Raw genomic sequence first — 17,966 nt, forward strand, 5'->3', positions numbered from 1 at the left:
TAATCTGCCTTTTTTAGGAGTATCCAAAATTTCTAAGAATAAGAATGGCTTACCTGATTTAGATTCTAGTTAGAGAACGAATAATTATTTTTTGTTAAAGAAGAAAGAACAATTTGTTTGAAGGATCTTGTTGATTTCTGACTGTTTAATCGAATGCTTTTTCTACTATATAGAAATCACGACGGTATTATTTGTGATATGGAGACTTAGTAACATGTAACTTTACCCATTTTAATTTTGGTAGAGTCGATTTATATGTTTTTAGAGATTGTTCAACATACCATGGACCATTAGCTAAGTTAAGCATATGATCATTTAGAAATTTAACAAATCTAGCATACTTTGGATCTCTAATTGATTGGATGAATTACACATAACGCTAAAAGATTCCTCCAAACACTAAAACCGATTGTTAATCCAAACAAAACAGGTTTAAGTTTTATTCAAAAAGTTTGGATCTCTTATTAAATAATACTGTAAGAATTAGGTAGTTTGTTTTCGAATGAATAAGAAGTAGGTACCAAATATATATTTTCATTTCATTTAGGTAGTTTGTTTTCGAATGAATCTCCATTATGTGTATATTTTATATGTCTACTAGATATGGATCCGTGCATTGCACGGATTGCCGGTCGAGATTATCATTCTTAATATTTTTATTTTATTTTTGTAAGGTTAACTAAAATTGTATAAACATATATATTTTAGAAAATGCAGCATAATTATTTCTAAATATAGATTTATTAGCATAATACGTAATATAAAACATTATTTGTAGTTATGTTATACTAATTATTAAATCATCTAATATAAATGTTGGTCTATTTATAAAATTATATAATTTTTGCTTATTATAAATGTAACCAATTCATTTTGTATTAAAACTTTGTTGGGAGACTCACAAAAATGCCCCTTTTTCAATACCCCTTTTCAAAAATGCCCCTTATGGATGTCTATTTTTAAAAATACCCCTTTTATGTACAAAATGACTAAATTACCCTTCTTTTAATAAAAGATATCATAAATATATAAGGAAATATAACAAAATTAGGTCCACAAAATACAAAATATTTTTTGGCGGGAAAAGTGATCCCCCAATTTTTCCCGCCAAAACACTTGTAAAAATTTGTAAAACCTTTAAAATACCTTGTAAAATTTTCCCGTAAAATTTTTTCCCGCCAAAAAATTTTCCCGCCAAAAAATTTTTTTTGCGGGAAAAGTGATTCCGCAATTTTTTTGGCGTTAAATTTTTGGCGGGAAAAATTTTCCCGCCAAAAATTTACAAGGTATTTTAAAGGTTTTTTACAAGGTATTTATAAGGTTTTACAATGTATTTTAAAAGGTTTTACAACGTATTTACAAGGTATTTATAAGATATTATAAGATTTTACAAGCTATTTTATAAGGTTTTTACAAGTTATAAGGTTTTACAAGTTTTTTATAAGGTTTTACAAGTTATAAATACCTTATAAAACCTTAAAAGTACCTTGTAAAACCTTTTAAAATACATTGTAAAACCTTACAAAACACTTGTAAATACCTTGTAAAAAACCTTTAAAATACCTTGTAAATTTTTCCCGCCAAAAATTTTCCCGCCAAAAAAATTTCGCAAAAAAAATTGCGGAATCACTTTTCCCGCAAAAAAATTTTTTTGGCGGGAAAATTTTTTGGCGGGAAAAATTTTTACGGGAAAATTTTACAAGGTTTTTTAAAGGTTTTTACAAGTGTTTTGGCGAGAAAATTGCGGGATCACTTTTCCCGCCAAAAAATATTTTTTATTTTGTGGACCTAATTTTGTTTCAAATAAGGGTAAAATAGTCATTAAAAATTAAAAGAGGGCAAACTTAAAAATGGACTCTCAAAGGGGGCACTTTTGAAAAGGGGTATTGAAAAAGGGGCATTTTTAACAATTTCTCAACTTTGTTTGTGTAGTTTCCATTATATATTTAATTTAGCCAAAAAAGTTTCCACTAAATATGATTCTCATATATTACTCTATATTGAAAATAAAAATAGAAATAGTTATATGCTTTATAATTTTAGTAAAATACAAATTAACATAACACTTTAACACGTCTCAGAATCTATTAAATATTTTATTTTTATAAATCGCATAAAAAAAAAAAAAATTGGAGTACATTATTTTGTTTTTATTTATCTTAGCTATATTAATTTATTTTTTAAAATTAAGACATATAAGTTTTAATATCATACCTGTATTTGTTGTAAATCCAAAAATTAACATAACACTTTAACACGTCTCAGAAACTATTAAATATTTTATTTTTGTAAATCGCATAAAATAAAATAAAAAAATTGGAGTACATTATTTTGTTTTTATTTATCTTAGCTATATTAATTTATTTTTTAAAATTAAGACATATAAGTTTTAATATCATACCTGTATTTGTTGTAAATCCAAAAATTAAAAAGGGATATAGAAATTTAGAAACTGGAACAATAACATTAAAATTCGTCTAGGAACCTCTTTCTCTCTCTTCTCTCTCTACATCTTTTAGAGAGAAAAAGCAGATTCAGAGTTTACTTTCCGGCAACGAACGGCTTTATCAGCGGCGTTTGGTCGGCTTATCGTCCGGCATCGCTGGCTTTCTCAGCGGCGTTGGCTGGCTCATCTTCTGGCATCGTCTGTCACTTGTGGCGGCGTTGGCTGGCTTAGCTTCCTGCATCGACCGGCTACTTTTAGCGGCGTTGGCTGACTTATCTCCCGAGAGCAAGATACTCTCTTTCTTGTCTCGTCAGGCCTTTTCCCGGCGTCTTTGGCCGGGTTTCTCTCCGGTTTCTTGGCCGGATTTAGGTTCCGTTTAGCGTCCGATTATTAGGATTTTAAAGTACCTTTTTCTTCTTGATTGCTTATGTCTATATCTCCTCCATCGTTTGTGTAATTCTCTGGTCCTCCTTTCTTTAAAGGGCTTAATCCCTTCTTTAAGCCTATTTGTTTCATCTTTTAAGAGAGAATTTGAGTTACAGATTGAAGTTTCATCGATGGTTGTTTGGTATTGATGTTCTAGGTAACTGAGTTGATTTGGGGCTTTTCTTTTCTAATACTATCGGATCGGTTTGGTTTTTTTTTTCTTTACTTTCCAGATCTGAGCCTTTTCTATTTCGATGAGAAGATTGTAGATTATTGAAGATGAAGTTCCTTCTTGGAGTCCTGATATGAACCTGTTGAATTGAAAATTCTGGTGTGGTTAGGAGCTCCATGAAGTCGGAAAAGCAGCCGGCGATGAACGGCGAACAACAGTTCTTCTTCTTCACACGTGTCATGTGCTTTGGTCCTTTATCGACGCGTGTTTTCTACGCTGGATGTCAACCTCTTCTACTCTTCTCGATTAGTTTTTCCTAATTGGGCTTGGTTTGGGCTTTTTGTTAGTTTATATTTTGTGTTTGTTATGTTTGCTTCATAAAGCATGCTCGGTGACTCCGAGTTAAAAGTTTGAGAAGTTCGAGACTGGATTGCATTCATGGCTCCGCCGAGTCGCGCGTTAAGTGTAAAGGTTCCTGGGACGAGGGTTAAGTGAGAGATTCAATTTTTCCCTTCTTGGCTTTGCTGTTTGATGTTAACTTTTGTAATGACTCCGTTTTGGCTCAATAAAAATTAACACACTTGTGACAAAAAAAAAAAAAAAGAAATTTAGAAACTGAACAAAAAAGAAATTAATGAAAAGAAAAAAAACAAATTGACAGAAAGAAAAGCAGCGTCGTAGCGACGCAAAGTTAAACAGGTCATCGGAGCATAAATAGAAAAACCAAAAACCCTTTTGCGTCTCCCAAATCTCAATCCTCAGCTCAAATCTCTCATCGCTCTCTAATGTCTCAGATGGATCCCGACGCCGTATCTAAGGCCTTCGTCGAACATTACTATTCCACCTTCGACACCAACCGCGTCGGTCTCGCTGGTCTCTACCAGGAAGCTTCCATGCTCACCTTCGAAGGTCAGAAGATCCAAGGAGTCCAAAGCATCGTCGCTAAGCTCACCTCTCTTCCCTTCCAGCAGTGCAAGCATCACATCTCCACCGTCGATTGTCAGCCTTCTGGTCCCGCTTCCGGTATGCTCGTTTTCGTCTCCGGTAACCTCCAGCTCGCCGGCGAAGAGCATACTCTCAAGTTCAGCCAGGTATCTCTCTTTCTCCTAGATTTCCGATTATCTATCTTTGTTTGATTTGCCTGTGCTTGTTGTGATTTTAGTAATTAGATCGCTAGGGTTTTAAATTGGTTGATAGATCTGTAAATCTGGATATTCCCAAGTCTGTACTTCTCCTGTTGGGACAAGGCTGGCAAATTCGTTGCGACTTGTTATGTGATTCGTTTGATCTCCATTGATCTCGGATGTTCTGACTCGTGTATGTCTGCGTCATTGTGTTTAAAGTATAGCCGATTCAACAAAGAAATTGTGGTTTCATTTGATTAATTTTGTTGATTAGATTGAAGAGAATTGTTTCCCCTCACCGTAACTGATGGATTTTCTTGTTCTTTCTTGTCTATGAATGAGCTTGTTTCGGCATGTTCTTGTTTCAGTCATTTAGTTTCTTGATCTTTATATACAAAAGCTGGTTGTGTCAATGTTATGTATTGTTTGCTTTGGTATCTGTGATCTTGTTTTTTTATTTGTATGGTTTCTTTGATCTTGTTCTAAACACAAGTACAAAACGCTTTTTTTTTTTTCATTGTGTGCTACAGATGTTTCACTTGATGCCGACGCCACAAGGAAGCTTTTACGTGTTCAACGATATATTCAGGTTGAACTACGCCTGAACAGATATCAGATTTGTTAGCATACATCATTGTTGCATTTCTATACTATTGGAGCAATCCTTCTATCAATTTCTTCTGTCTTCTTCTTCTTCTTCTTCTTCTTCTTCTTCTTCTTCTTCTTATTCCTAGATGATTTTCCGTAAGAACATAGGAAAATTGTCTCTCATCATGTATTTGGTTTGGATGGTTTGTTCATTTGTCATTACAATCTCTTGACTTGATAAGACAATTTGAATGGTTTCCAACGGCATGTGGCTCTTTTGATTTGTGGGAACTGGTCATATTCTTTTAATCCGAACATTATGTGATTTTGCTATAAAGAGAGAGCTCTTGAGAGAATTGCTGGGAAAAGAAAAAATGATAGTTCAAGCTTGGCTTGTTAAAAGAGCATTGTCTTGTTAATGTGTCTAAAGGTTAACTCTATTTATTGCAAGTAGTTTCTTTCAATGAACCCTAAAAAAGCCATTAAGTTGTAATTTAGTTCAGTTGCAACATTTGACCGAATAATAGCTGATTGAGAGATGAAGTGCATGTGGGTCATATTCTGAGTTTTGTCGATTTGTTTGTGGGGTTGCAGTTGGAGATTTGCTTCAAGTTTTCAATAATTAACGTGATAAGCATAGCAAGGCCGAGTCAGACAAGTCTAATTAGGGTACAAAATTCCGCAGATTCCCATAAAACAATACGAAAGATGACGTAGAATTTGCTTATCCTCAGAAGAAAAGTCTCATATTCACTGATTTGACCGTTGATTCAATTTCTCTGGCAGTTCATAATAATCAGAACGTTATTTCAATCTTAAGCTTTTAGTTTAACACTTGACACTATGTTGATCTGCTTTGATTTTGATATAAGTTTGGTTCCAATTAGATTTCGTGTAGTTTTCTTCACCCATCCATCAGACTTTAAAAATTGACGACACACGCAAACAAACACAAAGCGCCAAAAATAAAGGAAAACGCTTTGTCGTAATCTCTTAATACTACAATTCACGCGATGACCTCGTTTTTGATCATCCAATACTTTTTCTATATTCTTTTTTCTATGTCCCAAACGATTCACTTTTTCTCACCATCTCAATCTCCAGAACAAAAGAAAAAAAAATGGATTCCTTTTCGTATTCTTCGATGAAATCCATGTTGATTCAAGCTCGTGGCTCGTTAAACTCGCGTTTGTCTGAGTTTGAGCCTCTGGTTCTGCTTTTGGCTCCGCTTCTCACTCTGTTTCTCGCTCAAATGATCGGATCTGTCTTCGGCGTTGTTCATGATAAAGGTTTGAAAGCGTGTCTTGTCGGGTTTCTTATGGGTTTCCTCAAGTGAGAATCTTTAGATCCCGTCTCTTATTTTACTTTCGATCCCAATATTTGTTTGATGTGGCTGAGACTAATGATTTTCTTGTGGAAAATGAAACAGAATGATTCCTGGAGTTCAAAATTACATAGACGCTGAGAAGCAAAAGGTGACTTTTTAATTTGTTTGATTGTTCCTGTACTGCCCATTTTTTGCTTCTCCTTATTGTTGTGTATTTAAGAGGTAACATTTCAAATATAGAAATGCTTGACAAGCCTATTTAATGCTCTTCTCTCTCTACTATTTTTAATTGTTCTGCATCACTAGTAAGGATTTAGATATTATCTGCCATTACTTGATTTGAAGATTTTTCACTATAAGTCCTCAAGAATAGAAAATTACTTGGGATTAGAGATTGGAACTGTACTAGCTTCTTTTTAAGGGTATATGTTTGTTTCTTGGTTAGAGAGACTTTTATGTTTACTTACATTTCCATGTGTCTTGTTTTTTGGGGTATGGGAACAGCATCTGTGTATCTAGTTGATGTTTGTGTTTTTTTCTAATTCATAGGTTGTTGATCAATTACAATCTGGTAGCAGCTCGAAGAAAAAGAACCGGACTGAAGTATTGCCAGTTAAAGGTCTAGGAGTTGAAGTTCTAGAGAAAATGGAGAATGAAAAGAGGAATGATGCTATTTGGCAAGGAAAATGCTCTGGCACTGTGTATGTCTCTGGTAGTTTATGCTTTTTTTTTATATCTTCTCTGGATTTTTTTTTTTGTGGTTTTGGTGGAGATTTGTTTTTACTTGTACTGCTTTTTCTCACAGATACATAGGTGGAGCCGAGTCTGAAGGACATTTTGCATTGATAAATCAAGCATGTTCAATGTAAGTTATAGCGAGATTTTCTCTTTTATCTTCATGGAATATGACTTCTGGTTTGTGTTATTATTCTTGGGGATGAAAGTGTGTATGGCATGTATGGATGATGCTTTCCAGGTTTGCGCATACCAATCCGTTGCATATAGACGTATTCCAGAGTGTGGTGCGGTTTGAGTCAGAAGTAGTCGCAATGACTGCTGCATTACTGGGGAGTAAAGAAACGGTTTCAGGAGGAAAAATATGCGGAAACATGACATCTGGAGGAACAGAAAGTATAGTGTTGGCTGTGAAGTCATCTCGTGACTATATGAAGTACAAGAAGGGAATCACACGGCCAGAAATGTATGTTTCCTCCCTCACTTTACGTTGATCAGTTTTGTACTACTATAATCTTAATTGATGGAACAACATTTCATATATAAGTGTAGGATTATACCTGAATCGGGTCATTCGGCTTATGATAAGGCGGCCCAGTATTTTAACATCAAGTTGTGGCGAGTTCCAGTAGACAAAGACTTCCGAGCTGATGTGAAGGCAACAAGGCGGCATATTAACAAAAACACCATCATGGTAATGTTATGAGGTGCCAGTTATAATATGTTTGATTTTTTCCTTTCCAGGTTCCATGGTTTGATATTTTTGGTCTATTGTACATATCCAGTCCTTGCTTATTTGTACTTCCATGGTTGAAAATTTAATTTCACTAGCATAATCACCTTTTTATCTGTTATGGTAATGCAGCTTTAAAGTTAAGGCGTGTGCTTTGTTTTCCTCATTATTTTTAAACCATATTGTTGCAGATTGTTGGATCAGCACCAGGATTCCCTCATGGCATCATCGATCCTATCGAGGTAAACTGGATTTTCCGTCTCCTGTAATTTAAGGGACATTTATGTTCTTCTATATGACATATTCCTGTTTTTTTCCCATTACAGGAGCTTGGTCAACTGGCTCTTAGCTATGGAATATGCTTTCATGTTGACCTTTGCCTTGGTGGTTTTGTGTTACCTTTCGCTCGTAAACTTGGGTATGTGTTACTGTTTTTTTCTAACAACTTAGCAAAGGCCTGCCTTTTTCCTACAAAAGAGATGCAAATAGTATCGACTTTATATGTTTAGGACTTAAGAAGCTCTGTTCATATCTGTCTGTTTTATTGCCACTGCTCTTAGTTTCCCCCGGAGCATTGGATCTCAGGTTTTGCATTTCATTGTACTATTTAGATTCACAAGATAATAAAGAGTGATTTCTCACTTTTTCCCAGGTACCAGATCCCACCTTTTGATTTTTCTGTACAAGGAGTTACTTCAATTTCGGTGGATGTGCATAAATATGGTTTGGCTCCTAAAGGAACTAGTACAGTTCTCTACAGAAATCATGAGATCAGAAAGGTAAATACTTGTTATTTTTTCCCACTCTTATGCAATTTCTCCAGGCTCAATACCAAGCACATATGAATTGGTTATATTCAGCTCCTCTGTTCTGATTCTGGCATGCTTATTGTGTCACGAGTCATCTACAAAAACATACCCACGATATCGCTTACTTTCGTTTCCTCGTCATCGTTTCCCTAAATTCATTCACGCTGTCACATTCCTCTTATTAAGACATTTGTATATTCTAGTCGTCAGTGCTGTGCAAAATGTAGTTTCTTTTTATAAATATCGATTCATGAATTTTAATATAATCTTTACCTGACATTTGGGTTTTCTGCCTGCAAAATATCTGCTCCTGCATCTACAAAACAGCACCAATTTGTTGCTGGTAAGTGTGTTTTGCTACTTCCATATCTAAGACAACAAAAGAAATGAAAGAAACAATAAAACTGTTGAAATCGGAAATCCTAAATGCGGTATTCCTCCTTAACTATTTGAAACTGGGTTTTTTTCAGTAACTGAATGGTCAGGAGGTCTATACGTGTCTCCAACTATAGCTGGGAGCAGGCCTGGTTCTTTGGTTGCTGGTGCTTGGGCTGCAATGATGTCTCTCGGCGAAGAAGGTTTCACAATAGATATCTCACTCTCACAAGCTCCTGTCATTAGAGTGTGCCAAAAATTAAAATGGTTGATTCTGTATGCTTCTGTTGTTCCACAGGCTACCTACAAAACACAAGCAAGATAATGGAAGCATCAAAGAGACTAGAGGAAGGGTTTGTAGTACTTTTTGACCTTTTTCCCTTCTTCAGTCGTTTCAATGCTTACAGCCTTGACTATCGTAATCTGCAGAGTAAGAGAAATCCATGAACTATTCGTCATTGGAAAGCCAGATATGACAATCGTGGCGTTTGGTTCTAAAGCATTGGATATCTTTGAAGTAAATGACATCATGTCTTCGAAAGGTTGGCATTTGAATGCACTACAGAGACCCAACAGGTAATCTTGAAGACCAAAACACATTGGTGTTATAACAACTAGTTTAAGACCACATTCTCTTCACTGTTCTGAAACTACCTATGTCTGTGTTTTGGATCAGCATTCATATATGTATAACTCTTCAACACGTCCCTGTAGTCGATGACTTCCTTCGGGATTTGCGTGAAGCTGTAGAAACTGTAAGTCCATTGATGAAAAAGTCTTTTGACTGCTCGTTTCCATTTCCACAATTGATTTCTCATTGTTATAAAATTGTTGTTAGGTGAAAGCAAACCCAGGACCGATCACTGGAGGCTTGGCTCCAATATATGGAGCAGCAGGGAAGATGCCAGACCGAGGCATGGTGAATGAGCTTCTGGTTAGTTTCATGGATAGTCAATATTAAGTTTCTTTTTTAAGGTTAAAGCATCATCAAGTGGGTAAATTGATATCACATTTTCAGTTGCAAGAGCAAAACTTTGTTCATTCACAACCACATTGTTTCTTTTGCCCTACTAATAAAATTTCATTACAATCTCCATAATAAGCAACTTAGATCGTTACATTTACACATTCAGAAGAAAAAAAAAAAGATGATCAATCAGATTTGTGGTCAGAAGGTTTTGATCGAGGAACTTGAACCGGCTTGTCTTCTTGGCATTTCGACATGATCTCGTCTCTTTCTCTGAAGTAGATTTCAAAAGCACGAGGCAGGAACCTAGGGATCAAGAAACAGAGTAGATTCACTCCGAAGTAGCCTAAGTTTGCTATTGCTAAATACCGTCCAAACCAGAACCACGCAACCACCTGCAAAACGATTTCACAGGATTTAACGTAAACCAATTCTAAAACTGTAGAAAAGACTTGCATTTGAGTAAAGAGAGGTATTAGCCATTACATTGGGTGTAGCATTAATTGGTAAAGACTTGTTGAGCCAGACATCTTTAGACCAACCAATGATGACAAAGATTCTCCAGACTGTGTAGAGCAGTGGCACGAGAGCTCTTACCGGTGGCGAGAAGAGAGAAAGGCCACTAATTACATTTTCTGTCAGGATTTGGCACGACAGTAGAAACAAGTGTGGTGTTGCTGATCTTACCGCTTGATCGTCTCCTCTTGCGAAACCACCTAACACGTAAGCTAAAGGCAAAAACAGACCAATCGTTGTCCCCGAAATCACGTACATCCTTTCATTATCCCAAAATATTACAACAGAAAACAAAAATAGTAGTCAGAATCTGTTATGTTACAATTAATCTAAAAAATACAAAACAAACCAACAAAAAAAATTAAAAATCATATACTTTTAGTAAAAGAGTACTGATATGTTATTAAAAGTTGTAAAATATTTTGTAACCTTTATCAAGAAAGTTAAAAGAGAGATTTCATTGATTTCTTGTGATGGATTTGGAACCTGAAGAGTTTGCTGCCGCGGAAGATTTCAGGGGAAGAGGTGGAAACGCCGTGAGAAGGGAAAGCTAAACGCGAGAGGGCGATTATATAGACAGACGCAAACGCTGGAAAAAGCATGTCGAGTATCGGTACGAGACCGCTTGCTGAGAAGACTAGTATGAACGCGACTAGCTGTAGCTCTATAACCCTCAGCGACCCCATCAAACCGCCACTGCCACCTCCTATCGCCGTCATCCCCGACCACCGTCCCTTCTCACTGGATGAAGCCGTTTTGTCCACGTCGTTTCTTGGACCAACCGCAAGAGACACGCCTGACATGATGATTCAAACGGATAAGAATGAAGTTGATAGTGCAGAGAAGCAAGCTGGAGTACTAGAATTTATGAAGAAGAGCTCTCTTGTTAACGTAGTTCCACGTGAAGCTTGAGTGATGTACACGTGTCAAAGTGAAGACGTGAGTGTTCATTGCCTGCCTTTCAACGTGTCATGTCATATGTTGCAATGTTATCAGTCTCTTAAGATCGATTTCAGGGGTTTTTTTTTTTTTTACTTAGTCTCGTGTCATGTCATTTTGTTTATTTTCATTAGTATGATTATTTTCTTAATATCGATCTTTTCGATTGTGGATATATTGACAAAAAAGATGAAAATAAAGCGAACACGACGAAAAATTTGTAGAATCAAGAAGCTTGAAGATGAAAATTAGCCGGAAAAAAATAAATCAAACCGTCATATATATGATCTTAATGACGAACAAAAAGAGACATCAAGTTTGACAATTAATTTTAGGATGAATGAACAATTTGGTAATGGTTTTCAGTTTTGTGTAAGTGAAAACCACAAAAAGAAACATCTACTGATGATGATGATGCATAGGACAGAATCTTGAAAGTTTCGAACTAATGGAAGATGTGTTTGTTAATTATAAATCTAGCTTAAAGGACGATGCATTGTTTCTAAATCATGTAGTCTCAAAACAATAGAAAAAAACCCCCTCAAATCTGCAATATAATTCAGTTAAGTTAAAAAGATAAAAGCATCATGAGTAGGAAAAGCTAATCTATTATTAGCCCTAAAAAAGTATAACGTGTAACCGTAACATACGACAAAAGCCAGGAAAACTTTTTTGGGAATGAAACGAAAACCCTTCCAACACAACAGTTCCTCAGCGTCTTTTAGCTGCCCTTTCTCGCAGTAAGCAGATGCCATCATAGTTATGATTCTGACATCTTTCCCGTACCACTTGTTTACAATCGTACCTGCCCCATTGATATCGTTTAGTTTCAATAAGGCAGTTATTACTGATTTATATCCCTCCTCGTCGTCTACTCTCTGACGCCAGCTCATGTTATTGTACAGTCCCTATATACGGTAAACCTCTTCAGCCTTTCCGGCTTCACCATACAACACCATCAGTGACTCTTAAACTAACTTCTTCGAGTCGGGATCTACTACTGATTCTTCGGCTCTACGCAACATCTTTATGGCCTCTACCACTAATCCTTGTTTTAGGTAAGTTTTTGCCATCTCGCAGCTCATGCGCCAATCCAATGTTGAGCTATGAGATTCTGCTAATAGCCCCAGTATAATGTTTAACGTGCGATTGTCTGACTTGGCATTGTTCTTCTCCATTTGGCTCAGAATCTGGTGGACCATATCTCGCTTACCTATCTGATTGTAGAGAGACATCATGTGGTTGAACGGACACGGTTTCGATAGGTACCCGAGCTTCCTCATCTTATGGAAGATTAACTCAGCTTTTTCCAGAGTTTTCGCAGATCTTGTGTAGAAGCTTAAGATAGTTGTGTAGAGATCAGAGTCATCTCTCTTGTCTTGGGGAATGGTTTCGAAGAATTTCTCTGCTTCTTCCAAACCTAAAACGTTGTCAATGAGATGAAGCCGAGCAACCTTCTTTCGTTCCCGTCCCAACGCCATGATCCGACTATGTAAAGTGTTATTTAGCTCCAGTGACGTTAGGGCTCCGGCGAATCGAATCAACGGTGATCTCCTGGACAGGAGATTTTTTATTGCGTATCGCCCAAGGCGTTGCATCATGCTCTCAATTCTCAAGAGTTAAGTCGGTAATTAAATCTTATGTACATAAAATAAAAGTATGGGGAGGTTTCTTTTAAAATCTTCAATAATTTCATTTTTATCCATTAATTTTTAAAATCTGACCAAAAATTGATGAAAAAGCTATAGGCCTATAGGCATGAGCTTCGTTGGCCCAAAAGAAGTTAAAAATTAAAGCCAATTAGAGCAACATTAAAAGAATGCTACTTATGGGTGAACCAAAGTGAAAGTGATAGTGGTCTTCCACAACCTTTTCATGTGTCTCTAGGTCTGTAACGGGCACGGGACAGACGTGGATGCTAGTGAGAAAGAACAAATTAAAGGCTGCTGAATTTGAGGTTCGATTCTGCATTTAGATTCAATTATTCCCAAATTCAAAACTAGTTAGAATAAAAACAATGTTTTTTCTTTTTCTTTGAAGCCAAGAATGTTGTTATGTTTTTAGGTTCTGAATCCTTAAAAATGTTGTATAATAAAGAAATTAAAAAAAAAAAAGAAGGTGATTCTGTTTAAGTCTCTCGATGGACAACCAAGCTCATGGTAATTATTAATTAATCATCAACTTCTCCATCCCACCTACCTGAAACTTACCATTTAAGCAACACCCATCCTATAGTTCTAGCCAATATTTCTTGGCTTTGTTCCTTTGAAATCTGGAAAAAGAAAAGAGTTAAAGATTCTGAATCTCTTGGCTTTTGCCTCTAACTTTGCTTAATTAGGTATTTGGTTTGCCAAAAAAAAAAAAGAGATTATGAATCTCAATTATTTGCAATAAGAGCTCTGGCTCGTCTAGTTGTATGATTTCCAAATCTAATAAAAGTCAGTTGCTATCATAAAACTGTTTCGATGAAATTACAGTAACAAATTTGTACTCCCGATCTGTTTCATTATAAGTATCGTTTAAAGTTTTCTCATATTTATTAAGAAAACTATTAAATATTCTGTTTGACCCCTTATTAATATATTATACAAAAAATTTAATTGGTCAACACATTAATATAATAGAGATAAAACTGAAAATTTTCTCAAATATCTACATTGAAAATACAAAACGACACTTATTTATAACAAAATTTTAAATATAAAACGACATACACGGAAGAAGTATTAGTTAATTGTGTAAAGAAAATTATAATGCACTTAATAAATAAATACTACTTGTCAATTTGTCATCATGTCAAGAGAGAAATAATTGTCATCAGTCGTTTTGTCAACTACTTCATATATTGGTGAGATTATTTTCTTATAAATGTAGCAACACAGAGATCAAAAAATTCGATGTCAATGTAAAATGGCAAATCATATAATTTCAAAATATAATAATACTAGTATTATATAAAAATTGTTTCTATGGAATTAAAATACATTTGTATTAATTGACTGTGTTAACGTAATGGCAATTATAACAGACATAATTAGAGAACTAGTTGTCATCAGTATGATAAGCCAGCTACTTCATATATTGGTGAAATTTTCTTTTTAATCCAGCAACTACACTTGGATCAAGAAATTCAAATATAAACAGGCTAATGATACAATTTCAAAATCTAATAAAAAGTCAATAACTATATTATTTATTTGGTCAAGAAATGTCAATAACTATTGGTATGAATATTTTCTAAGAAAATTACAGAAGAGCTGCACGGTGAGATGTGCAAGAGAATATTATGGAGATGTGGCTGAAAGCAGAGAACCAATAGCGGAAACTTCGCTCCATGCCGGCCCTCAGGAAATATAAAAGTTTGATGAATTTATTAACAACCTACAACTTAACTCAAAATGACTTGTGCAGTGAAGAAAATATACTTGAAGCTAAAAATTTGCTTTTTCGGCGTTATCATTTTGAGACATTGTCATCTTTATGCAATTTATATTTTATAGTTCATTGTATCTTAGTTTACTTTACCTTTTAAATTCCAATTCAATCTTATTTCACAAACATAGTCTTTGATTCTCATGCCTATGCTTTACCTTAGGATTCGGAGATCATATTTCATATTTGTACGTGGGAAAATTTTAACTATTTACGGATCACATGAGTTTGAAGTATATATCACTACAAGAAATATCTACATTATTAGCATGAGAGAAAAGCTATTATATGTCATCAATAGCGTTTTCATAAATGTTATGTTAGGCCACTGTTATGATAGACCCCCACGTACGATAACGTTTTTTCCGTATGCTATTATAGAGTATTCTACCATAGCATTAGTAAAATGCTTTGTTATAGCACCTTCAAATTTTTTTTTTATTATGTAATAAATCATTTTTCGTGTTATTATAGGTACTTTCTACCATAGCTTTATTAAAATGCTTTGTTATAGCACCTACATTATATGCAATTAAAATATATAGATTTTAAATCCAATTAATTATATGCTACAAAACCAATTTGTTAAAAGCATGTTTCTTTCCATAGATCATCAAAAAATACATAGTTTAGCATTCAACACCATTTGTTAAAACAAAGTCTTAAACAACATCATAAGTACTACAATTCATATGGACTAAACGAAGAACTCCATTGGTTTGCTCTTTCTCTCCCTCCAAAAAAATAGTTTGACGTCTTCACATAACTGTCTTCTCCATATCCTCTGCAGTTTGGTTCTCTTCTTTGTCGTTGGTTGTCTTTGTATAAGTAAAGCAAGTGAGTTTTTCAAATGCTTCTACTAGATAATGACTATATATAAAACCGTGAGGAAAGTGGGAAAGATAGGTACCTGAGATCTAGCTCCTCCCCAAGTGAAGCCAATATCTGTTCCAACAAAATGTGCTTGAAATTTGGCAAGGAAACTATTCTTTTAAAAGAATGGCAAGTCAAAATGAAAAGTACAAGCACTGGCTTCCTTTTATATCCTAGCAAGAGAATGGCTGGCTGCAAAGTACATACCGTCTCAAAAAGAACAGAACTCGATCATAGGTGAAAATGTGATAAATGATTACTGCAACTGTAATTTTCAGTATATAAATCATGCTTCACTAGCTAGCGAAATTAAGGATATCGAGCAAGAACTTGAATTGACTTGTTTTGTCTGTTATGGCCTCAACGAGTGACATTTCCTTTTCATACTCATCAAGCTCCTTTTGTAGCTACATAGAGAAAAACTGATATCAATCCCCATTTGTTCTCTTCATAGAATGAATAAACAAAATCTTAAAAGCAAGGAATGGATAAGATATAAAATGTATTTGGAGCAGCAAAGTGTCTTACCACGACCTACCACAGCTGAATCTGAGACGATAACAGCGAACACTACTTAACTAGAGACCATGAAAAGAAGCTGCATTTTTTAAAGAAGAGTGAGAGTAATTGGCCTGCAAGAAAACATGTCGTGGATATTAGCAAGTAAGTTTTACCAATCATAGAACTTGAGTATGTTTGGATGATTTAGTGAGTGAAGGATCCTGACATGAAAAGAAGAGCATAGTTACCAAAATTCTCAACATCCAAGTCACTTCAAAAAATCAGAGATTGTGAAAAAATAAAGATTCATTGACAAATTTATAGTGAATCCGTCACAATCCAGTTATAAACACCTTAAAATCATGAAATTCAACATAATCGCAGGTAACCCAAGCATAAATCACTAATTTGGAAAAGAGGAGACTGATTTCATGATTACCTCATGAAAACCCTTGCTCTTCTGCGACTTGTCGACACTCTTGCAGGCCAAATACTCGATAGTCTTCATCTTCCTTCCTTTATACACATTCTACGATCCGATTTGAGTAAAACGTTAGTATATGAAAGTATAAAAGTCTATAAAGAATCAAACACATCAGGAAAATCACATGGAATCATGGCTTAATGCCTAGTGGATAAAAACACACTTACATCAATGGCTTTGTGAATATCTGGTATTCACTTGGTTACATTTCCCGTAATTCTCTGATATCCTCAAGTGTACAGAACATCAATGAGTGGTCTTTCGGCAAAAAACATGAAAAAGAGAAAAGATTCACCCCCAAATCCAAACCTGAAACTTAAAAACCCTAAATTAAACCGAAGTTTCGATTCTATCTGATTTAAAACTCACGAATCAGCCTCAAAATTTCCAACTATGCAATCGAAATCGAAAATCCCCAGATGTAAGAAAATCGTAAAAATGTGTAGAAGCGCAAGAGAGAAATAGTCTTACCTAGAGCGACGTTTCCGCATTGAATATACTTAGGCTTGTTGAGACCACGAAGAGAACGAATCTTCAATTCGAGTTTCATAAGAAAGAGAGGCATGAAGGTTCGATCGAAGGTGATTTAGGGTTTGGGTGAGCTGGGTCGGAGGAAGCGGAGGTGGAGGGAGGAGGTGGCTGAGGGGGAGGAGGAGATTGGGGGAGATGGTTCAGCCATAGCGGCGGAGACGGTGGAGGAGTAGATCAGAGCCATCGTGGATAGATGGAGAAGATGGTTGCTCCTTGAGAGCTGTTCTAGGCTCTCTTTTTTTCGCTCAAAACTTATTCTTTATTTTCGTCTATAAACAAGTAAAGGGAAATTTATTGTGTTTTTTCACAAGTGTAGGCGCTTACTAAATATTGGCGGAATAAGTCATTTTAGCTTCCCGTTTAGTGATATTATATCTTAGCGTTGTTTCAATGCTATTGTACAATAACTAAAATAAAAATTCATTTTTTATAACAGTTACGGAAAATGAGCTATCCTCTTGTGCTATCAATGTGGATATTTGTTGTAGTGTATATATATATATATATATATATATATATATTTTAAATTAAGCTTAATTTACATTACTGAAAATGGATGGAATTTGATGCGTACTATAATAACCAAATTCAGTATTATCCCGAAAAAGGCTAATATGGTCGATGAGACATTTATTGAGACTCAAAAATACTAGTGGTTAGTTCAGAAAAGGACCTCCAACCACTCACGGGAGAGTTTAAGAGTATATGATGAAGGAGTCCTTCGACTCTAGCTATATATATATATCAAGCCAATTTGTTCGTTCGTATCTAGGAAGCTTAGGATGTATTGTAAACATCTAAGAACTTGGATATAGTTATGCAATCATGAATTTTGTCAATTATGATAAATATTTAATCATGAACTTGGATATACTTGTTTCTACATAAATATTTAAAGTACCATAAAGGTATAATATTAACACTAATTTATTACTAGTTTATTAAAAAATACTACAAATAAATGTTCCTTGGAAAAGATAACTTTAAA

The 17,966-nt window shown here is 35.1% G+C and overlaps 4 protein-coding genes and 1 long non-coding RNA gene across 7 annotated transcripts; 2 read left to right on the forward strand and 3 right to left on the reverse strand.

Annotated features, from left to right (window-relative positions):
- The first annotated feature begins 3,735 nt into the window (after positions 1–3,735).
- On the forward strand, positions 3,736–5,071 carry LOC9329559 (nuclear transport factor 2). The gene is made up of 2 exons (XM_021012073.1): positions 3,736–4,135; positions 4,699–5,071. Exons 1-2 carry the CDS (start codon positions 3,830–3,832, stop codon positions 4,771–4,773), a joined length of 381 nt encoding a protein of 126 aa, XP_020867732.1. The 5' UTR covers positions 3,736–3,829; the 3' UTR covers positions 4,774–5,071.
- A 531-nt stretch (positions 5,072–5,602) lies between these two features.
- LOC9326816 (sphingosine-1-phosphate lyase) lies at positions 5,603–9,831 on the forward strand. Its single transcript, XM_002890708.2, has 15 exons — positions 5,603–6,088; positions 6,186–6,231; positions 6,633–6,784; positions 6,889–6,948; positions 7,060–7,284; positions 7,371–7,512; positions 7,743–7,793; positions 7,878–7,969; positions 8,204–8,330; positions 8,688–8,703; positions 8,831–8,938; positions 9,034–9,088; positions 9,165–9,311; positions 9,412–9,490; positions 9,574–9,831. The coding sequence occupies exons 1-15, from the start codon at positions 5,877–5,879 to the stop codon at positions 9,694–9,696; spliced, it is 1,635 nt and encodes a 544-aa protein (XP_002890754.1). The 5' UTR covers positions 5,603–5,876; the 3' UTR covers positions 9,697–9,831.
- Positions 9,754–11,244, reverse strand: LOC9326817. The gene is made up of 3 exons (XM_002893452.2): positions 10,705–11,244; positions 10,189–10,477; positions 9,754–10,097 (listed from the first exon to the last, which is right to left on the reverse strand). Exons 1-3 carry the CDS (start codon positions 11,019–11,021, stop codon positions 9,888–9,890), a joined length of 816 nt encoding a protein of 271 aa, XP_002893498.1. The 5' UTR covers positions 11,022–11,244; the 3' UTR covers positions 9,754–9,887.
- Positions 11,245–12,125: 881 nt separating this feature from the next.
- On the reverse strand, positions 12,126–12,638 carry LOC9329560 (putative pentatricopeptide repeat-containing protein At1g28020). Its single transcript, XM_021014761.1, has one exon. The coding sequence runs from the start codon at positions 12,636–12,638 to the stop codon at positions 12,126–12,128; it is 513 nt and encodes a 170-aa protein (XP_020870420.1).
- A 2,532-nt stretch (positions 12,639–15,170) lies between these two features.
- LOC9329561 lies at positions 15,171–17,273 on the reverse strand. Of its 3 annotated transcripts, XR_002329708.1 has the most exons (7): positions 16,919–17,273; positions 16,615–16,756; positions 16,403–16,492; positions 16,190–16,234; positions 15,991–16,094; positions 15,500–15,869; positions 15,171–15,407 (listed from the first exon to the last, which is right to left on the reverse strand). It is a non-coding gene; the product is annotated as an uncharacterized LOC9329561 (long non-coding RNA). The 3 variants fall into 3 exon arrangements; XR_002329709.1 differs by lacking the exon at positions 16,190–16,234 and having other exon boundaries at positions 15,500–15,884; XR_002329707.1 differs by lacking the exon at positions 16,190–16,234 and having other exon boundaries at positions 16,919–17,271.
- Positions 17,274–17,966: the final 693 nt, after the last annotated feature.

This window comes from Arabidopsis lyrata (assembly GCF_000004255.2).
Source record: "Arabidopsis lyrata subsp. lyrata unplaced genomic scaffold ARALYscaffold_1, whole genome shotgun sequence".
In the NCBI taxonomy this organism is placed as follows: domain Eukaryota; kingdom Viridiplantae; phylum Streptophyta; class Magnoliopsida; order Brassicales; family Brassicaceae; genus Arabidopsis; species Arabidopsis lyrata.